The following is a 13,526-nucleotide window of genomic DNA, read 5'->3' on the forward strand; positions in this document are numbered from 1 at the left end:
TTTCAGAGTTAAGTCCAAAAGCTTTAACCTGGAAATTTGGACATGTAAGAAGCCTTGATGAAAATACAAATACTCTTTGATTTACAATTGAGTTATTTTCTGATAAACCCGTTGTAATTTGAAACCTTTTTTTTTTTTTTTACAGAGTCTCGCCCTGTTGCCCAGGCTGGAATGCAGTGGTGCAATCTCAGCTCACTGCAACCTCTGCCTTCCGGGTTCCAGTGATTCTGCTGCCTCACTCTCCCGAGCAGCTGAGACTACACATCACACACCACCACGCCCAGCTAATTTTTGTATTTTTTAGTAGAGACAGGGTTTCACCATATTGGCCAGGCTGATCTCGAACTCCTGACCTCATGATTCACCCACCTTAGCCTCCCAAAGTGCTGGGATTATAGGCATGAGCCACTGTGCCCAGTCAATTGAAAACATTTTTAAGTTGAAACTGCATTTATGCTGTACACCTAACCTACCCAGTACCATAGTTGAGCCTAGCCTACATCAAACATGCTCGCAACACGTAATTAGACTACAACTGAGCAAAATCATCTGGCTACACAGTACAATGGAGAGTATCTGTTGTTTAACCTCATGATTGCTGGCCTGGTGAAGAGATGCAGCTTGCTGCCACTGCTCAGCATCCTAAGAGGGTATCATGCCACTGTCTTCTGAATGCACATCACTTTCGCACCATTGTAAAGTCCAAAACCATAAGTCAAACCATCATAAATCAGGGTCAGTGGTGATTTTACATTGATCATCAATTGTTGATGACTCCTAAAGGCTGCAGATAAATGTCCACAGTTCTCAGATCAGCAGTCAAGATTCTCTGTGGTTTGGCCCAATTCACTTTTTCAATTTTTATCTCCTCCTGTTTCTTTTCACATACACTGCAGTGTGGTCACAGTAAAAACTCATAGCTCCTATTTATCAGCTTTCTCTTGTTCATGCTGTTTCCTTCTACTTTAAATGCTCTTCTTTTAGCAAAAGATATTTGAAACTTATCCATCCTTCCCATCTTGATGTGAATGCTTCTTTTTTTCATGCATCCATGCCTAGTCTCCTCCTCCATTCTCCACTGCTGTCTTCTCCTGAACCCCAGATTATCAGAAACAATCTCTTCTTTCTCTGAACTCCCAAAACATCTGCTGTTTTCTGCTACTCACTACTTTCAACTTGCATCTTATTTGTTGATATATGTGAATCCCCCACTAAACTCTAAACTTGAACAATCAGCCTTCTCATGCCTCAGGAACCTATGTGGCTAATGCATAGTGAGAGATCAACATTTGTATAAGGGAATGTTGAATGGGGCTTTTCTTGTCTAGAGAATTTTGCTGAGCCTTATATTTGAGGATAATGAATTGCAAGTGACAATTTATTGTGAAGTGAGATTATCACCGTATCTCCATAGTATCTGGCAAGAGAGATCCATATTGGTTATTCAGCTACAAGCATGCCTGTTCCCGCCCCATTCGCTGAATGCAGTCTGTGTAAGAGAAAACTTATGGAGACTACCAAGCAATTCTTTAAAGGCAGTTGTTAGGAGCAGTATAAACTGTGGTCTTCTTCTCAGCTGCACTGCAGCCCCACGAAGGGAAGTCGTAATAGCCATTGTTGGAGAGAGTGGAAGTGGTTTTAAGAGAGGATACTGGCCTTGCTCACTCACCTTCACGGTAATAGCAGAGGGAAAGGGCAGGCAGCAGTGAGGGCAAGCTACTCATTTACTGTCTGGTAGGTCAAGTAGAAGCCATGGAAATTAGCCAGGCTAGAACTAGCTATCCTGAAGGGGTTTATCTATGTGGCAGCCTGCTGGGGTTGGAGGGCCCAGCAGTAGAAAAGGGCTTCATGGTATGTGCCATTAGGAGGCAGCTGCAGAAAGGAATCTTGAGAGGCAGAGGGAGAGAGCACCACCATGTCAGGGCATGGTCTAGTCCAGACCAATCGACAGGGAATCTCCGATGAATTCACCAATGAACCCTATGCCTATTGCCTGAATGTAGCTGCCTGCCATGTTTGAGGGCATTTGACAGGAGAGCACTACATACTCCTACTTAAGTAAAAAGTCCTTTGCCTAGATTTTCTTCTAGGGTTTTTATAGTTTTGGGTTTTACATTTAAGTCTTTAATCCATCTTGAGTTAATTTTGTGTAAGGTGTAAGGAAGGGCTCCAGTTTCAATTTTCTGCTTATGGCTAGCCTGTTCTCCCAGCACCACTTATTAAATAGGAAATCCTTTCCCCATTGTTTGTTTTTGTCAGACTTGCCAAGGATCAGATGACATGTGTGGTCTTAGTTCTGAGTTCTCTATTCTGTTGATCTCTGTGTCTGTTTTTATGTCAGTACCATGCTATTTTGGTTACTGTTACCCTGTAGTATAGTTTGAAGTAAGGTAACATGATGCCTCCAGCTTTGTTCTTTTTGCTTTGGATTGTCTTGGCCATTCATGCTCTTTTTTTGTTCCATATGAATTTTGAAATAGTTTCTTCTAATTCTATAAAGAATATCAGTGGTAGTTTAATGGGAATACCATAGAACCTATAAATTACTTTGGGCAGTATGGACATTTTCGTGATATTGATTCTTCCTATCCATGAGCATGGAGTGTTTTCCCATTTGTTCCTCAGTAAACTAATGCAAGATCAGAAAACCAAGCACTCCACATTCTCACTTATAAGTGGAGCTGAATGATAAGAACACATGGACACATGCCAGGGGACAGCACACACTGGGGCCCGTTGGGGAGGGCAAGGGGGAAGGAGAGCAACAGGAAGGCAAGCTAATGGACGCTGGGCCTAATACCTAGGTGACGGGTTGATCTATGCAGCAAACCACCATGGCACACGTTTACCTATTAACAAACTTGTACATCCTGCACATGTACCCTGGAACTTAAAATAAAATTTGCAGTAGCAAAAAAAAGAGCTTAAAAATAAGTCCTTTGCTCTTGTTGCTCTTCTTCCCCAGAAGCAGGGGTGGAGAGTAGGTGACTCAGGGAAGTGAAGAAGAGACCACGGCCTTCTCATCTACTGCTTGCCCAAAGCCCATAGGTCAGCCTTGATCTAAGGGAGGAAAAACTTTGAATTGGATGAAAACGTGAAATAATAATTATAATACCTGGACTTTTCATTTCTAAGGATAAGCTCATCTTAATACTTAGACTTGACCAGAAAATGATCAGCCTGTGGGATGAGTAAGCTTGCAGAGATGCAAAAACAATAGGATGTTTGCAGGTAGAGGGTAAAAAACAAACAAACAAGCATAGCTGGTTTCTGCCTCTACTCTCTCCTTCACCAGTCTCCCCTGAGTTTAGCCCATTTACTAGCTACAGTTTGTTGAGTAATAATTAAAGTGCCGTCTTTCTGATAGAATGTTAGGCTTCTGGTCTACCGTCACTCTTCTGAGGCTTTTTTCTCCCAGTGGTAATAATGGTCCCACTATGAGTCATCCCAGCTCTGCCATAGAGCCCACCCTGAGATGCAAGACTGAGTTTTCCAGGGCTGCCAACTGGCATGAGGCTTAACAGGCTATTGCTGTAGGAAAGAGTTAAGCAGCCCCACTACACAGGAGTCAAATCCATAACTAACATCACAGAATTAAGTGTGCAAAATCTCCAGACAACTTACTCAATGTCATATAGCAAATCTAAGGCAAGACTAGAACTAGGAAAAACAGCCATGTTTTGGGGTTTCTAATGACACCTGTCTACCTGTACACATTCTAATTCTCTTCAAGTGCTCAGATTGCTAGTTAGTCTTCTCAAAAGAGGACAAGGAGGAGAGGTGCGGTGTGATATGATTCACGTTGTGATGAATGCCCCATGTGTCCTGTGATGTAGTGCACACTCTACAAGCTTCATTGTATCTGATCCTCACAAATCTATGAGGACAGTTTGCCAGAGGTCATGGAAACAGGCCACAATAGCCATTGCCTTCACCTCCATGCTGCTGCCTGAAAGTTTGGTTCCTGAAATCTCTTGGTGTTTTTTTCTCTTTTTAGCATCATTCAAAAACAAATCATGCAAATTGCTTAAAATATTCAACACTGTAGAAGCAATCTGATTGATTCAAAATTATTCAGTCATGAGAGTATTAATAACATGCAGAAAAATAGTTTAATAAGCTATGAATAGACATTTCAACCCTAAGAATCAAAATGGATATTATAGTGCTTATATCTCTGATACTGATAAATTTGGTCATTGGGTTGATACATAAAACATATCAGTTTTATGTATTAAGATACTACATGAAATTCTCAAGGTTATTAATATCCTGCATTGCCTGATGTTTTATCTGTTATTTTTCATAACATGCCTATTGTCGAGCAAGGAAAAAGAGATGACAATGCCATTCTTTTTCCTTCCCCTCTGGTGAGGCAGTCACCTTTCTCACTTATTAAGAGTTAGCGTCAAGCCCTGAGTTCCTTGATGGGAAATACTTTATCAGTGTCATCTCAAAGGAAGGAAATGAGCAATAGCTGCTGTTGTAAGCCACACCTTGACTTTGGAGAATTCTACTAAAATCAAACATTAGCATTTGTTCTCACACATTAAAGACCTGGCAAAAATCTGGTTTCACGTCAATGTGAAGCATAGCTGAATAATGGAAAGTGACCTTTGGGTTTTAAAACATTCTCTTTCTAGATTTTTTATTCATTTTTCTATGTACAAGACATAAACCTACAAAGAACTCAGACTACGTTGACAGCTTTTTGAGACTAAGACCTATTGGTTATCGAATGTTTTAATGCCAAGTCTGGGGATTTCAACTCTCAACTTATTCCCAACATCACTTTTAAAAAATTCATAAATAATGAGGTTTTAGAAATAAGGGTGCCTCTTTCTCAAAAGTTCCTTTTTGTGTGACTGTTTCTAGAATTTCATAAATAAAAACAATACAGTTTACTTTGCTAAGAGCTTACTTGTTAAGCAGACCATCAAAGTAATGGCTACATCTTGCATGAGATACTGGTAATTTCCAAAGAGTTGTAGTTGCTGAAAAAGAAACAAAAGCAAATGTAAATGTGGCATCTGTCATCATAGCCTTTTTCTTATTCCCTACACTCTTTTTAAGTAGTTAGGAGGCAGCTGTTACTTTGCTCCCCTCTTCAGGAAGAAAATGACTTACCTAAAATTATTAGCATCTCAGGGCTGGAGGACTGTTTTCCCTGCATTTAATATACTTCATAATAGTGACAAAAGTCAATCATTTGAGAGCTACCGTCCTATTGGGTGCATTAATTACCTGACAGCCGTGGTCTCAGCCTAGACAGTTGAATTCTCAACATAAGATAATAAAGCCTGAAAGTTCCCTTAGAAATGTTACACTTAAAATTTGAAGTGAAGGCCCAATTCATTCAACAGGTATTGCTCTCCATTCCTTACCCATAGGATGAGTTTACAATGTAGGTCTCTTGGAGTCCATTCAATTTCACAAACTAAACAAGGGCTCCTTTCCTAAGCAAGCCCATTGCAGAATTCAATCTGGTACATCTGCCTTTTTAAGGTTTGTGTAGACAGAACTTCTTTCAAGTTCACATTATAGAGCTGAAGTATTTAGGCATGAAAGTCAAATCATTACTCTCCAAGAACTTGCCTTGTAGTATCTCTTGCAGCCAGGTCTGTTTATCTGTTTCATATCTGTTGACTAAGCACTAAACTATAAACTGGTTCTGAGCACATTATGGACCAGATTTATGCACATGAAAAATATGGTTGGCTTCTCAGAGTGTGAATACAAGCCCCAGAAGGTACCAGGTTAAGGTTCTTCTGTGACACTCTTTATTTAGGTCTAGACCACAAGAATGAATGACTTCAGAGTGGACTATGGTTTCTATCTCTAACCATGGAGGCCTTGGAAATGAAGTTCTGCTTTCACATTTTTGAAAGTCTGCCATTGGTTCCTCAGTGTCCCTGTCAACCTCCTGTTCTTCCCCTGTTTTCTTTACTTTTCTTTCTCATATCCTTTCCCCTTCTTTTCACTTGAGAGTGGTAAAATTATACATTCAGAATGAGGTGGAGCAGGAAGAAATTTCCAACCACAGCTTTAGTTTTTCTTCTAAAAGTGGCTTTCATGGAACTATGGAGGGCTTTGAAGATGAGCTACCCAGAAGCAGGTTTTGGCCAAAGGCAAGAACTAATTTGTTTTTTGGATGGAGGAAGAACTTGAATCCAGGTTTTCTGACTCCCAATCCACTTCTTGTTTCTTTCCACCAGGCTGCCTTTGAGCCCTCTGTGAATGTTCCTTGCAAACAATAGCCCACTGGATGGTATAATCTTGTGGCCCTTATTCACTTCTCAAACTTCCCAGGAAAGCAATAGAATAATCTCTCCTGAAGTGTTCCTTGAGCCTGCTGGATCATTTTACTGTAGTGAAAGCTATGATTGGACTAATGAAGTTTATTTTTAGCTTATACATTGTTCTTCCGTACAGCTAATTAATTTTTAAACGGCTATTATCATCATTTAATTTTGAGTCTTTTTTAGTTTCAAAGAATTCCTGATTCTTTACTAATAATATGTCTAACTGTATGAATTCTAGGTAGGTTCAGTTATAAGGGTCCATTTTGAAAAGTCTTTAGCATTCTAGTCCTTCAAAAGCAAATTCAACAACTTCTCTTCCTCTTTATCTCTTCTTAGTCTTTTGTTGAAAATATTCCACAAATGGAAACTCATTTATTTCCTGTTGAATTATATTTAGGCTGCTCTGAAGCTCTCTTCATACTCCAAAATAAGAAACACAGGTTTGGAGAGGTCAAGACTCTCAGGTTATCGAGATTAAAACAACACTCTAGAAAACTCATCTACATCTCCTTATTTCTAGTTCCATGTTTCATACACAGTTATACTAGGTTTCTGAGTTTGCAGACACCTATATTGAGAAATGTCATTTATTTATAAAACACTAAATCCTATGTAAGAGCTACACCCTGAATAATAAATTAGCAATATAAATGGAATTAGAACTGAGACAAAATGATTTTGATTCATACCCAATAGAGCAGTGATGTACCAATAAACTGGATTATGCCATACATGGTCAAGTATTTAAATACCCCAAAGGATGAAACCAGAGCAGCTCGGCCTTCTCTGTTTAAAAATAAATAAAAGTGATTGGTTATGTATGATAGATGTCTCCCAATTTCTTTTATATTTAAAAGGAATTACATTTTTAATAGCCTGCTGACATACATTCACTTAATCATGAATTCACCCTCTCATTTAAGCACTCATTCATTCACTCTCTCCTTCAATCATTACGTTATGCATCGGTTCATTTACTCACTTTTGTTCAGGGCTTATGAAGTACCAGCATTATGCTAAGAGTCATACAGGATATAAAATGAATCAGGCACACTCTTCATTTTCAACAAGTTTTCAGTGAAGTGAGAAGATTACTATGTGTATTATAAACACAATGCAACATTATGATAAGGTGCAAAATGTCAGGCATTGACTTGCTTGTGACTCATTACATCTTAACACTACGTGCTTCCTGGGAATTGCAGTGTGTGTGCTTTAGAGGTCCTTGGAGACATAAAGCTAAAGGATAGGTGCTTTGACATTTTAGGAAGAGTGAATGTGACTCTTAATATTTGAGATGAAATGGGTTATGCTGGCTTTGAAATTATGGGAAGACCCCAGGGTAATAATCTCAGTGGGCCATAAAGATCAAGAGATCAAGACAACAGTAAAAAATGCAACTTAAAAAGTAGATATTCCTCCTTTAAAAAAATTCGGTCTTACATGTTAATGGTGTAACTGAGGTTTTCTGAATAGTGGATTATGACAGGTTAAAGGAAAACAATGTGAGGTAGCAGCACTTGATGCGGGAGTGGGACCTCTGCTAACCAGCTCTCCTGCAGCCTCCTCTTGTCGGGGCAGAAGCAGTCCACATGGGAAGTGACCCATATCCACTTCCTTTCTAGTGCCCAGTAACATGGACACCTGCTCTGCTCAAAGATGTGGTCAACAGAACGGGGACATGAAAAGAAGAACCTAAAAGCCAAACTACTAACCACTTCGTCTCAGGCAAAATAAGAAGGCTAGGGTGGGAGACAGACCAGGATACTGTGGGAAGATATTTTCTACCAAGCTGTGAGGTGCTGTCATTTGTTTTCAGCACTGAAGATGGAGCGGAAGACAAGCTGAGAAGGGGCAAGCATGTGAAGTATGGATCCTTTTCCCAAGTCTGATATAAACATTGTGATTTCATTGTTTTTTTTTTTTCTGCAATCGTGTATATTTCCAGGAAAATTAAGACATCCTGATTCAAAGGAAAGTATAAGAAACCATTCTTAGTAAAGGACAAATAGGCCTCCAAAACTACTGCTATTCCTAATGATTGTGAATTTTAAGTAGCTCATGCCTTTATCTATGCATTCTACAAACGTTCACTGAATGCTCTGATGTACCCAGCTTAGTGATAGGCATAATGCTTGATATAAAAATGGCCCAGCACTTTGGGAGGCCGAGGCGGGTGGATCACGAGGTCAAGAGATCGAGACCATCCCGGTCAACATGGTGAAACCCCGTCTCTACTAAAAATACAAAAAATTAGCTGGGCATGGTGGTGCGTGCCTGTAATCCCAGCTACTCAGGAGGCTGAGGCAGGAGAATTGCCTGAACCCAGGAGGCGGAGGTTGCGGTGAGCCGAGATCGCGCCATTGCACTCCAGCCTGGGTAACAAGAGCGAAACTCCGTCTCAAAAAAAAAAAAAAAAAAAAAAGGCTAAGACACAGTCCTTGCCCTAAAGGACTTGAACTAGAGCAACAAGTAAATCATGTTTCAAAAGACAAAGATGAAAATCTGTGGATTTGAACCCATGCATCCAAAACGGTATCTCATTGCCTCTCTGGAGTGCTTTCTCAGAAAGTATGCATCAAGGATAGAAAAAGTAAAATGGGCCTAACAGAGCTGAACCACATTGGATTTTTATAAATCTATGAAGTATAAAAGCAAGTAGTTTCTACCCTGGAGTCTCACTGAGCCATCTGCCACTGGAGAAGCTTTACATCATTACTCGTATTCCGTTAACAGTATACTGCACTCATAAATGCCCTGGGTCACATGCATGAGGAAGAGCATCTGAAGTTCAAATGCCACTGCATGTTGAATGGATCAAGTAGGCACTCTGCACTGCTATCCAGGAGGTCAAACTCCCTGCAAGGCCTCCACATCTAGCTCTATAGCTTAACCACCACAATTCCCATCTGAGAAGTCTTCTAGCCCACTTGTGCCAATCGGTCTTCGCAATTCTCCAGTTACAACCCTGTGTCTAAACATGGCTGTCACATTTTCCCCACCTGGAATTCCCTCCTACCTCCTTTCTGTTTATGTAAGTCTTTCCATTTTTCAAGTCGCAACTCCCCTACTGAAACCTCCCCTCTTGGCTTAAGTTCGCACATTCAACTGCCAGAACATTTGCTGTATTGTTTGGACATTAATTTATTTCAAGCAAATTTATTGAGCACCTCTCATGTATCAGACATTATATATATATATATGTATGTGTGTGTGTGTGTATCTTTTTGCTGGAATGTAAGTTCTCCAGGGCAGTACTCTCATTCTTCACCACATTTCCAAGCACATTTGTAAAGTGCTCCATGAGTTGTACTGATGATGAAACGCATAAAATAAGGTGAGGGTTCTGAGCACCATCATTATGTACTCATCATGACACAAACCAAGATTAAGACACTAGAGATATTAAGCAAAGGGCTTAGAGAGACTCTGCAAAGATAAATTGGTAAAACATAATGTTTGTTTGGTTATGAGTGAAGAAGAAGAAGGAGTTAAAAGTACTCTAAGGGTCTGAACCTCAACACTGACTCTAAGGAGTAAATTGTTCTCAGAAGCAGGGGGCATGGGAATTGGGAAGAGGAGCTGCTTTGGTGGCAGGGAAAATGATCATGTTTGAGGGTGTGAAAGGATACGGATGCAAATGCCCAGTGTTCAGGGTGTTGTATAAAGCTGTCTTGCTGATATGCAGCCAGCCAGGAACATGGAAATTTAGACCTGCTACCTTTAGATCAGTGATTCCTGCCAGTGACCTGTTTATTCTGGCTTGGGTTCCAAAAGACATGCTGGGGAACTTCATAGTTGTCTTTTTTGTATGAATATCAAAATCTGGTGATGTCTTTCAGATCACTGCCAATGAAAATGCCTAGAAATTAACCCTAAGTGCTATAGGAAACAATAGAGAAATGAGATTTATGAATAAAACATAAAACTGGGTGTTTTGTTCTTAACTACATTTAAAATATAAGTAGACATGAGATCAGAAGTGAGAGTGGAGTGGAGGTGAGGGAAGCGTACTGTGAAAATAAACGTCTCAATGTATTCTTGTATTTGTCCATTTTCACACTGCTATAAAGATACTACCTGAGACAGGGTAATTTACAAACAAAAGAGGTTTAATTGACTCACAGTTCCACATGGCTGGGAAGACTCAGGAAACTTATAGTGGCAGAAGGTGAAGGAGAAGTGGGCATCTTCACAAGACAACAGGGGAAACTGTCACTTTAAAAATCATCACACCTCATGAGAACTCCCTCACTATCATGCAAACAGCATGGGGGAAACTGCCCCCGTGATCCAGTCACCTCCCATCAGGTTCCTCTCTCAGCACGTTGGGAACCACAGCTCCAGATGAGATTTGGGTGGGGAACGCAGAGCCACACCATATCACTTCCTTCCCTGACGCTGCCAATCAACTGTAACAACTTTCATGTAAAAGATATTAGATATTTACTAATTTGCATTTTGGAGACATGTAATAGTATTTAGAGAAGCTATCTAATGAAGTATTTCCTTTCTGCTTCCTCATCAGTCCCAAACTCCTGAGAGAAATGTTAGGGGAAGCATCCAACATATCAAATAAAGGAAAGAAAAAGTAAGAAATACCATCAGTTTTAAAACATCAAGTCAAGCTTTCAACTGTCTACATGATACCTACCTATCCTTTAAGGCTCAGTGGAAGTCACTTTTCTGTGGCTTTTACCAGCCCTCTCAAGCAACACTAACGGCCCCCTTCATTAATTCTCCAATAGCACTTCACCCATACTTCTGTTGCAGCATTTATTACTTTAGGTTGAATTCTGTCTGTCTCCAGAGCCAGACAATGGGCCCACTGGTTGTGGGGGTGGAAGAGGAAGAAATGACTTACCTGATGAGATGAGGCACACACTCGATGTTGGCTGTTTTAGAGGTAAAAGGGGATGCCACAGATGCTTCCTGCTCTGACAATGAAATGCCTGCATGAGCCACTTTCAAAGCCTGGAATGATAAGCCCATGTCACACCCATGACTTTTCAGGCTAGGCTTTACCTCTTAAAACACCAAGAGGCTGTTCTTCACATCATAGAGGTTTAACACTATACTCTGTCATCTTTGGGTCTCAGTTTATGCTCTCCCTCCACCTGGAGTGCCCTCTTTCCTCTAATCCACACAGTCACTAACTAAATAATGACCCAGAGGTAGAAGAGCAGTGTGTGTACAGGCATGTGTGTGAGGATGTGGGTGTGTGTGTGCAAGGGACCTGCCTGTGGGAGGTGTAGATGTGATAAGGAGATGGAAGCCCTCATTCAAAAAGTCAATTAAAAAGATGACAGAATTTGGATGGACTTTGGTTAGGGATCTTTACCACTTCAGTTCTTGTACCTGGAAGGAGTCTTCATGAACAAAGGTGAAAGATAGAATCCCCACCTTTTCCTAGTCTGATCCTACAAGAATTGTGTGGGCATAAAATGAAATTTGATCTATCTGTAGTTCCATAGACTACAGGGTACCTGGCACCATGAGCAATACATATAGATTCATGTTTAATAAATATTAGAATATTTCCTTCTTCTTTTCTCTCTTAGTATTTTGTATTTCTATGATATACTTTAGGATCATCTACTTTATGTTAGGGTTAAGTTTTATGCATGATTTCTTTCTTTATCAGACAATGGACTCTTTAGGAGGCAGAGACTATATCCCTTTTAGCATTTGATTTTTTTGTTTTATTCTAAACTCCACATAGTTAATGTGAAAGGATTACACATAATAGATTTGAAAGAACAGACTAAAAATTAGCTTTTTCTCATTAAGCATAAGGCAAAAAATAAAATCTTAATAAATCTCTAACTATAAATAATTTTTATAGAAATTTGGAAATAATATTTAAGAGAGAAATAAAACAAATACTTAGATCTTAAATCTCTAATAAGCTTTGGAAATACAAAGAAATCTTCCTCATTTCTTGTCCCATAAATCAACTACTGAAATATTTCCTTGGTACATAATCTTGAAGGTAGACTGTTTGTTTCCTTCATGTCTTTAAAACTCAGAATATAAAACATAGACTGCTCTTCTACTGCATATGAAAAATAATTTGCTGAGAATAATTTTATTTTTTCTGTAGCATAAAATAACCAAATAGTTTGGTCTAGGAATTACTGAGTGAAAGAGTTCTGGGTGAAGCAAACTTTTAAAAACTAACCAGAAGAAGAAAGTTTGACAGGAATAAATATAATTTACTTATAATTCAAAACTTTAACCATCAGTTTCAAACTTTTTTCATTGAGTCTTTATCAGCTGTGTGACCTTGGTGGGGAGCAGGGGAAGAAATCACCTCCCTGAGACTTCATTTCCTTGATAACAGGAAAGATTTAAACCAGCTAGACTTGTAAAGTTCCTTCTTTGGAACCTGAAATATGGGAGTCTAAGTAGCCTTTCCTTGTTTTCATTATTCTAGGAGTTTCCAGAAAGCATATGAAGTGTTTCTTCTCCCTTTACTCCCCTCCACTTCCAATCCACACTCAGGTAGAGGTGGATATAAACAGCAAAATAATGAAATCGTTGCTGGTGGAAGGATGAAGAGATACACCCCAGGAGACCATGAGGTCCTCGAGGGATATCAGTGAGCTGCCTGCCTTAGCAGAAGTCCTTTCTACTCACCCCACAGTCATTAGCTCCATCTCCACACATGCCCACATAATAACTGCAGGAGACAGGATAAGAAAAATTAGCAGGTAAGAAAAGTTAACACCTCACTTGAATATTTTCCATCATAACTAAGTCACATGTGATTTGTGTGTATGTGTGTGTCCCCTGAACACACTTGGAAGCAGGCTGAAGAAAAATGGTTTGGAGAGACATATACTCAGAGGGAAATAGGTCTGAGTATATGTCTCTTAAATAATACAATGGGTATTATTTAAGTCGTTTCAATCAATCACATTGAAATGGCAGCGATATCACCAAGGACATCAGCAGAACAGTGATCGCACACTTCAAAAGAAGTCCTGCTTGATTATATGCACCAAGGCCAAGCAAGTATGCAGTCATGAGCAGAGCACGTCCCACACAACCTAATGCAAAGATCATAACCCAATCCAGCTGCGTTTTAGTGGCTGACTGTTGCTGAGCATTTCGAGTTCAGATACTAGGATGAGAAATTTCAAAAACAGCTTAATAGATATAACTAGAGACATATACTCATATTTTGGATTTATCTCAGGGTAAAAATAAGATACTCTTTCC

The 13,526-nt window shown here is 39.7% G+C and overlaps 1 protein-coding gene across 1 annotated transcript in view; it reads right to left on the reverse strand.

Annotated features, from left to right (window-relative positions):
* ATP13A5 (ATPase 13A5) overlaps nt 1-13,526 on the reverse strand; it is a 106,322-nt gene that overhangs the window by 15,941 nt on the left and 76,855 nt on the right. Inside the window, exons 22-25 of the mRNA XM_021671364.2 lie at nt 12,942-12,984; nt 11,167-11,276; nt 6,992-7,088; nt 4,922-4,994 (exon numbers count right to left, since the gene is read on the reverse strand). Of these exons, the coding sequence (XP_021527039.2) occupies nt 4,922-4,994; nt 6,992-7,088; nt 11,167-11,276; nt 12,942-12,984 (323 nt within the window). The remainder of the gene's footprint in view (nt 1-4,921; nt 4,995-6,991; nt 7,089-11,166; nt 11,277-12,941; nt 12,985-13,526) is intronic.

Source organism: Aotus nancymaae, unplaced genomic scaffold (assembly GCF_030222135.1).
Source record: "Aotus nancymaae isolate 86718 unplaced genomic scaffold, 86718_ANA_hifiasm-v0.15.2.pri h1tg000067l, whole genome shotgun sequence".
NCBI lineage: Eukaryota > Metazoa > Chordata > Mammalia > Primates > Aotidae > Aotus > Aotus nancymaae.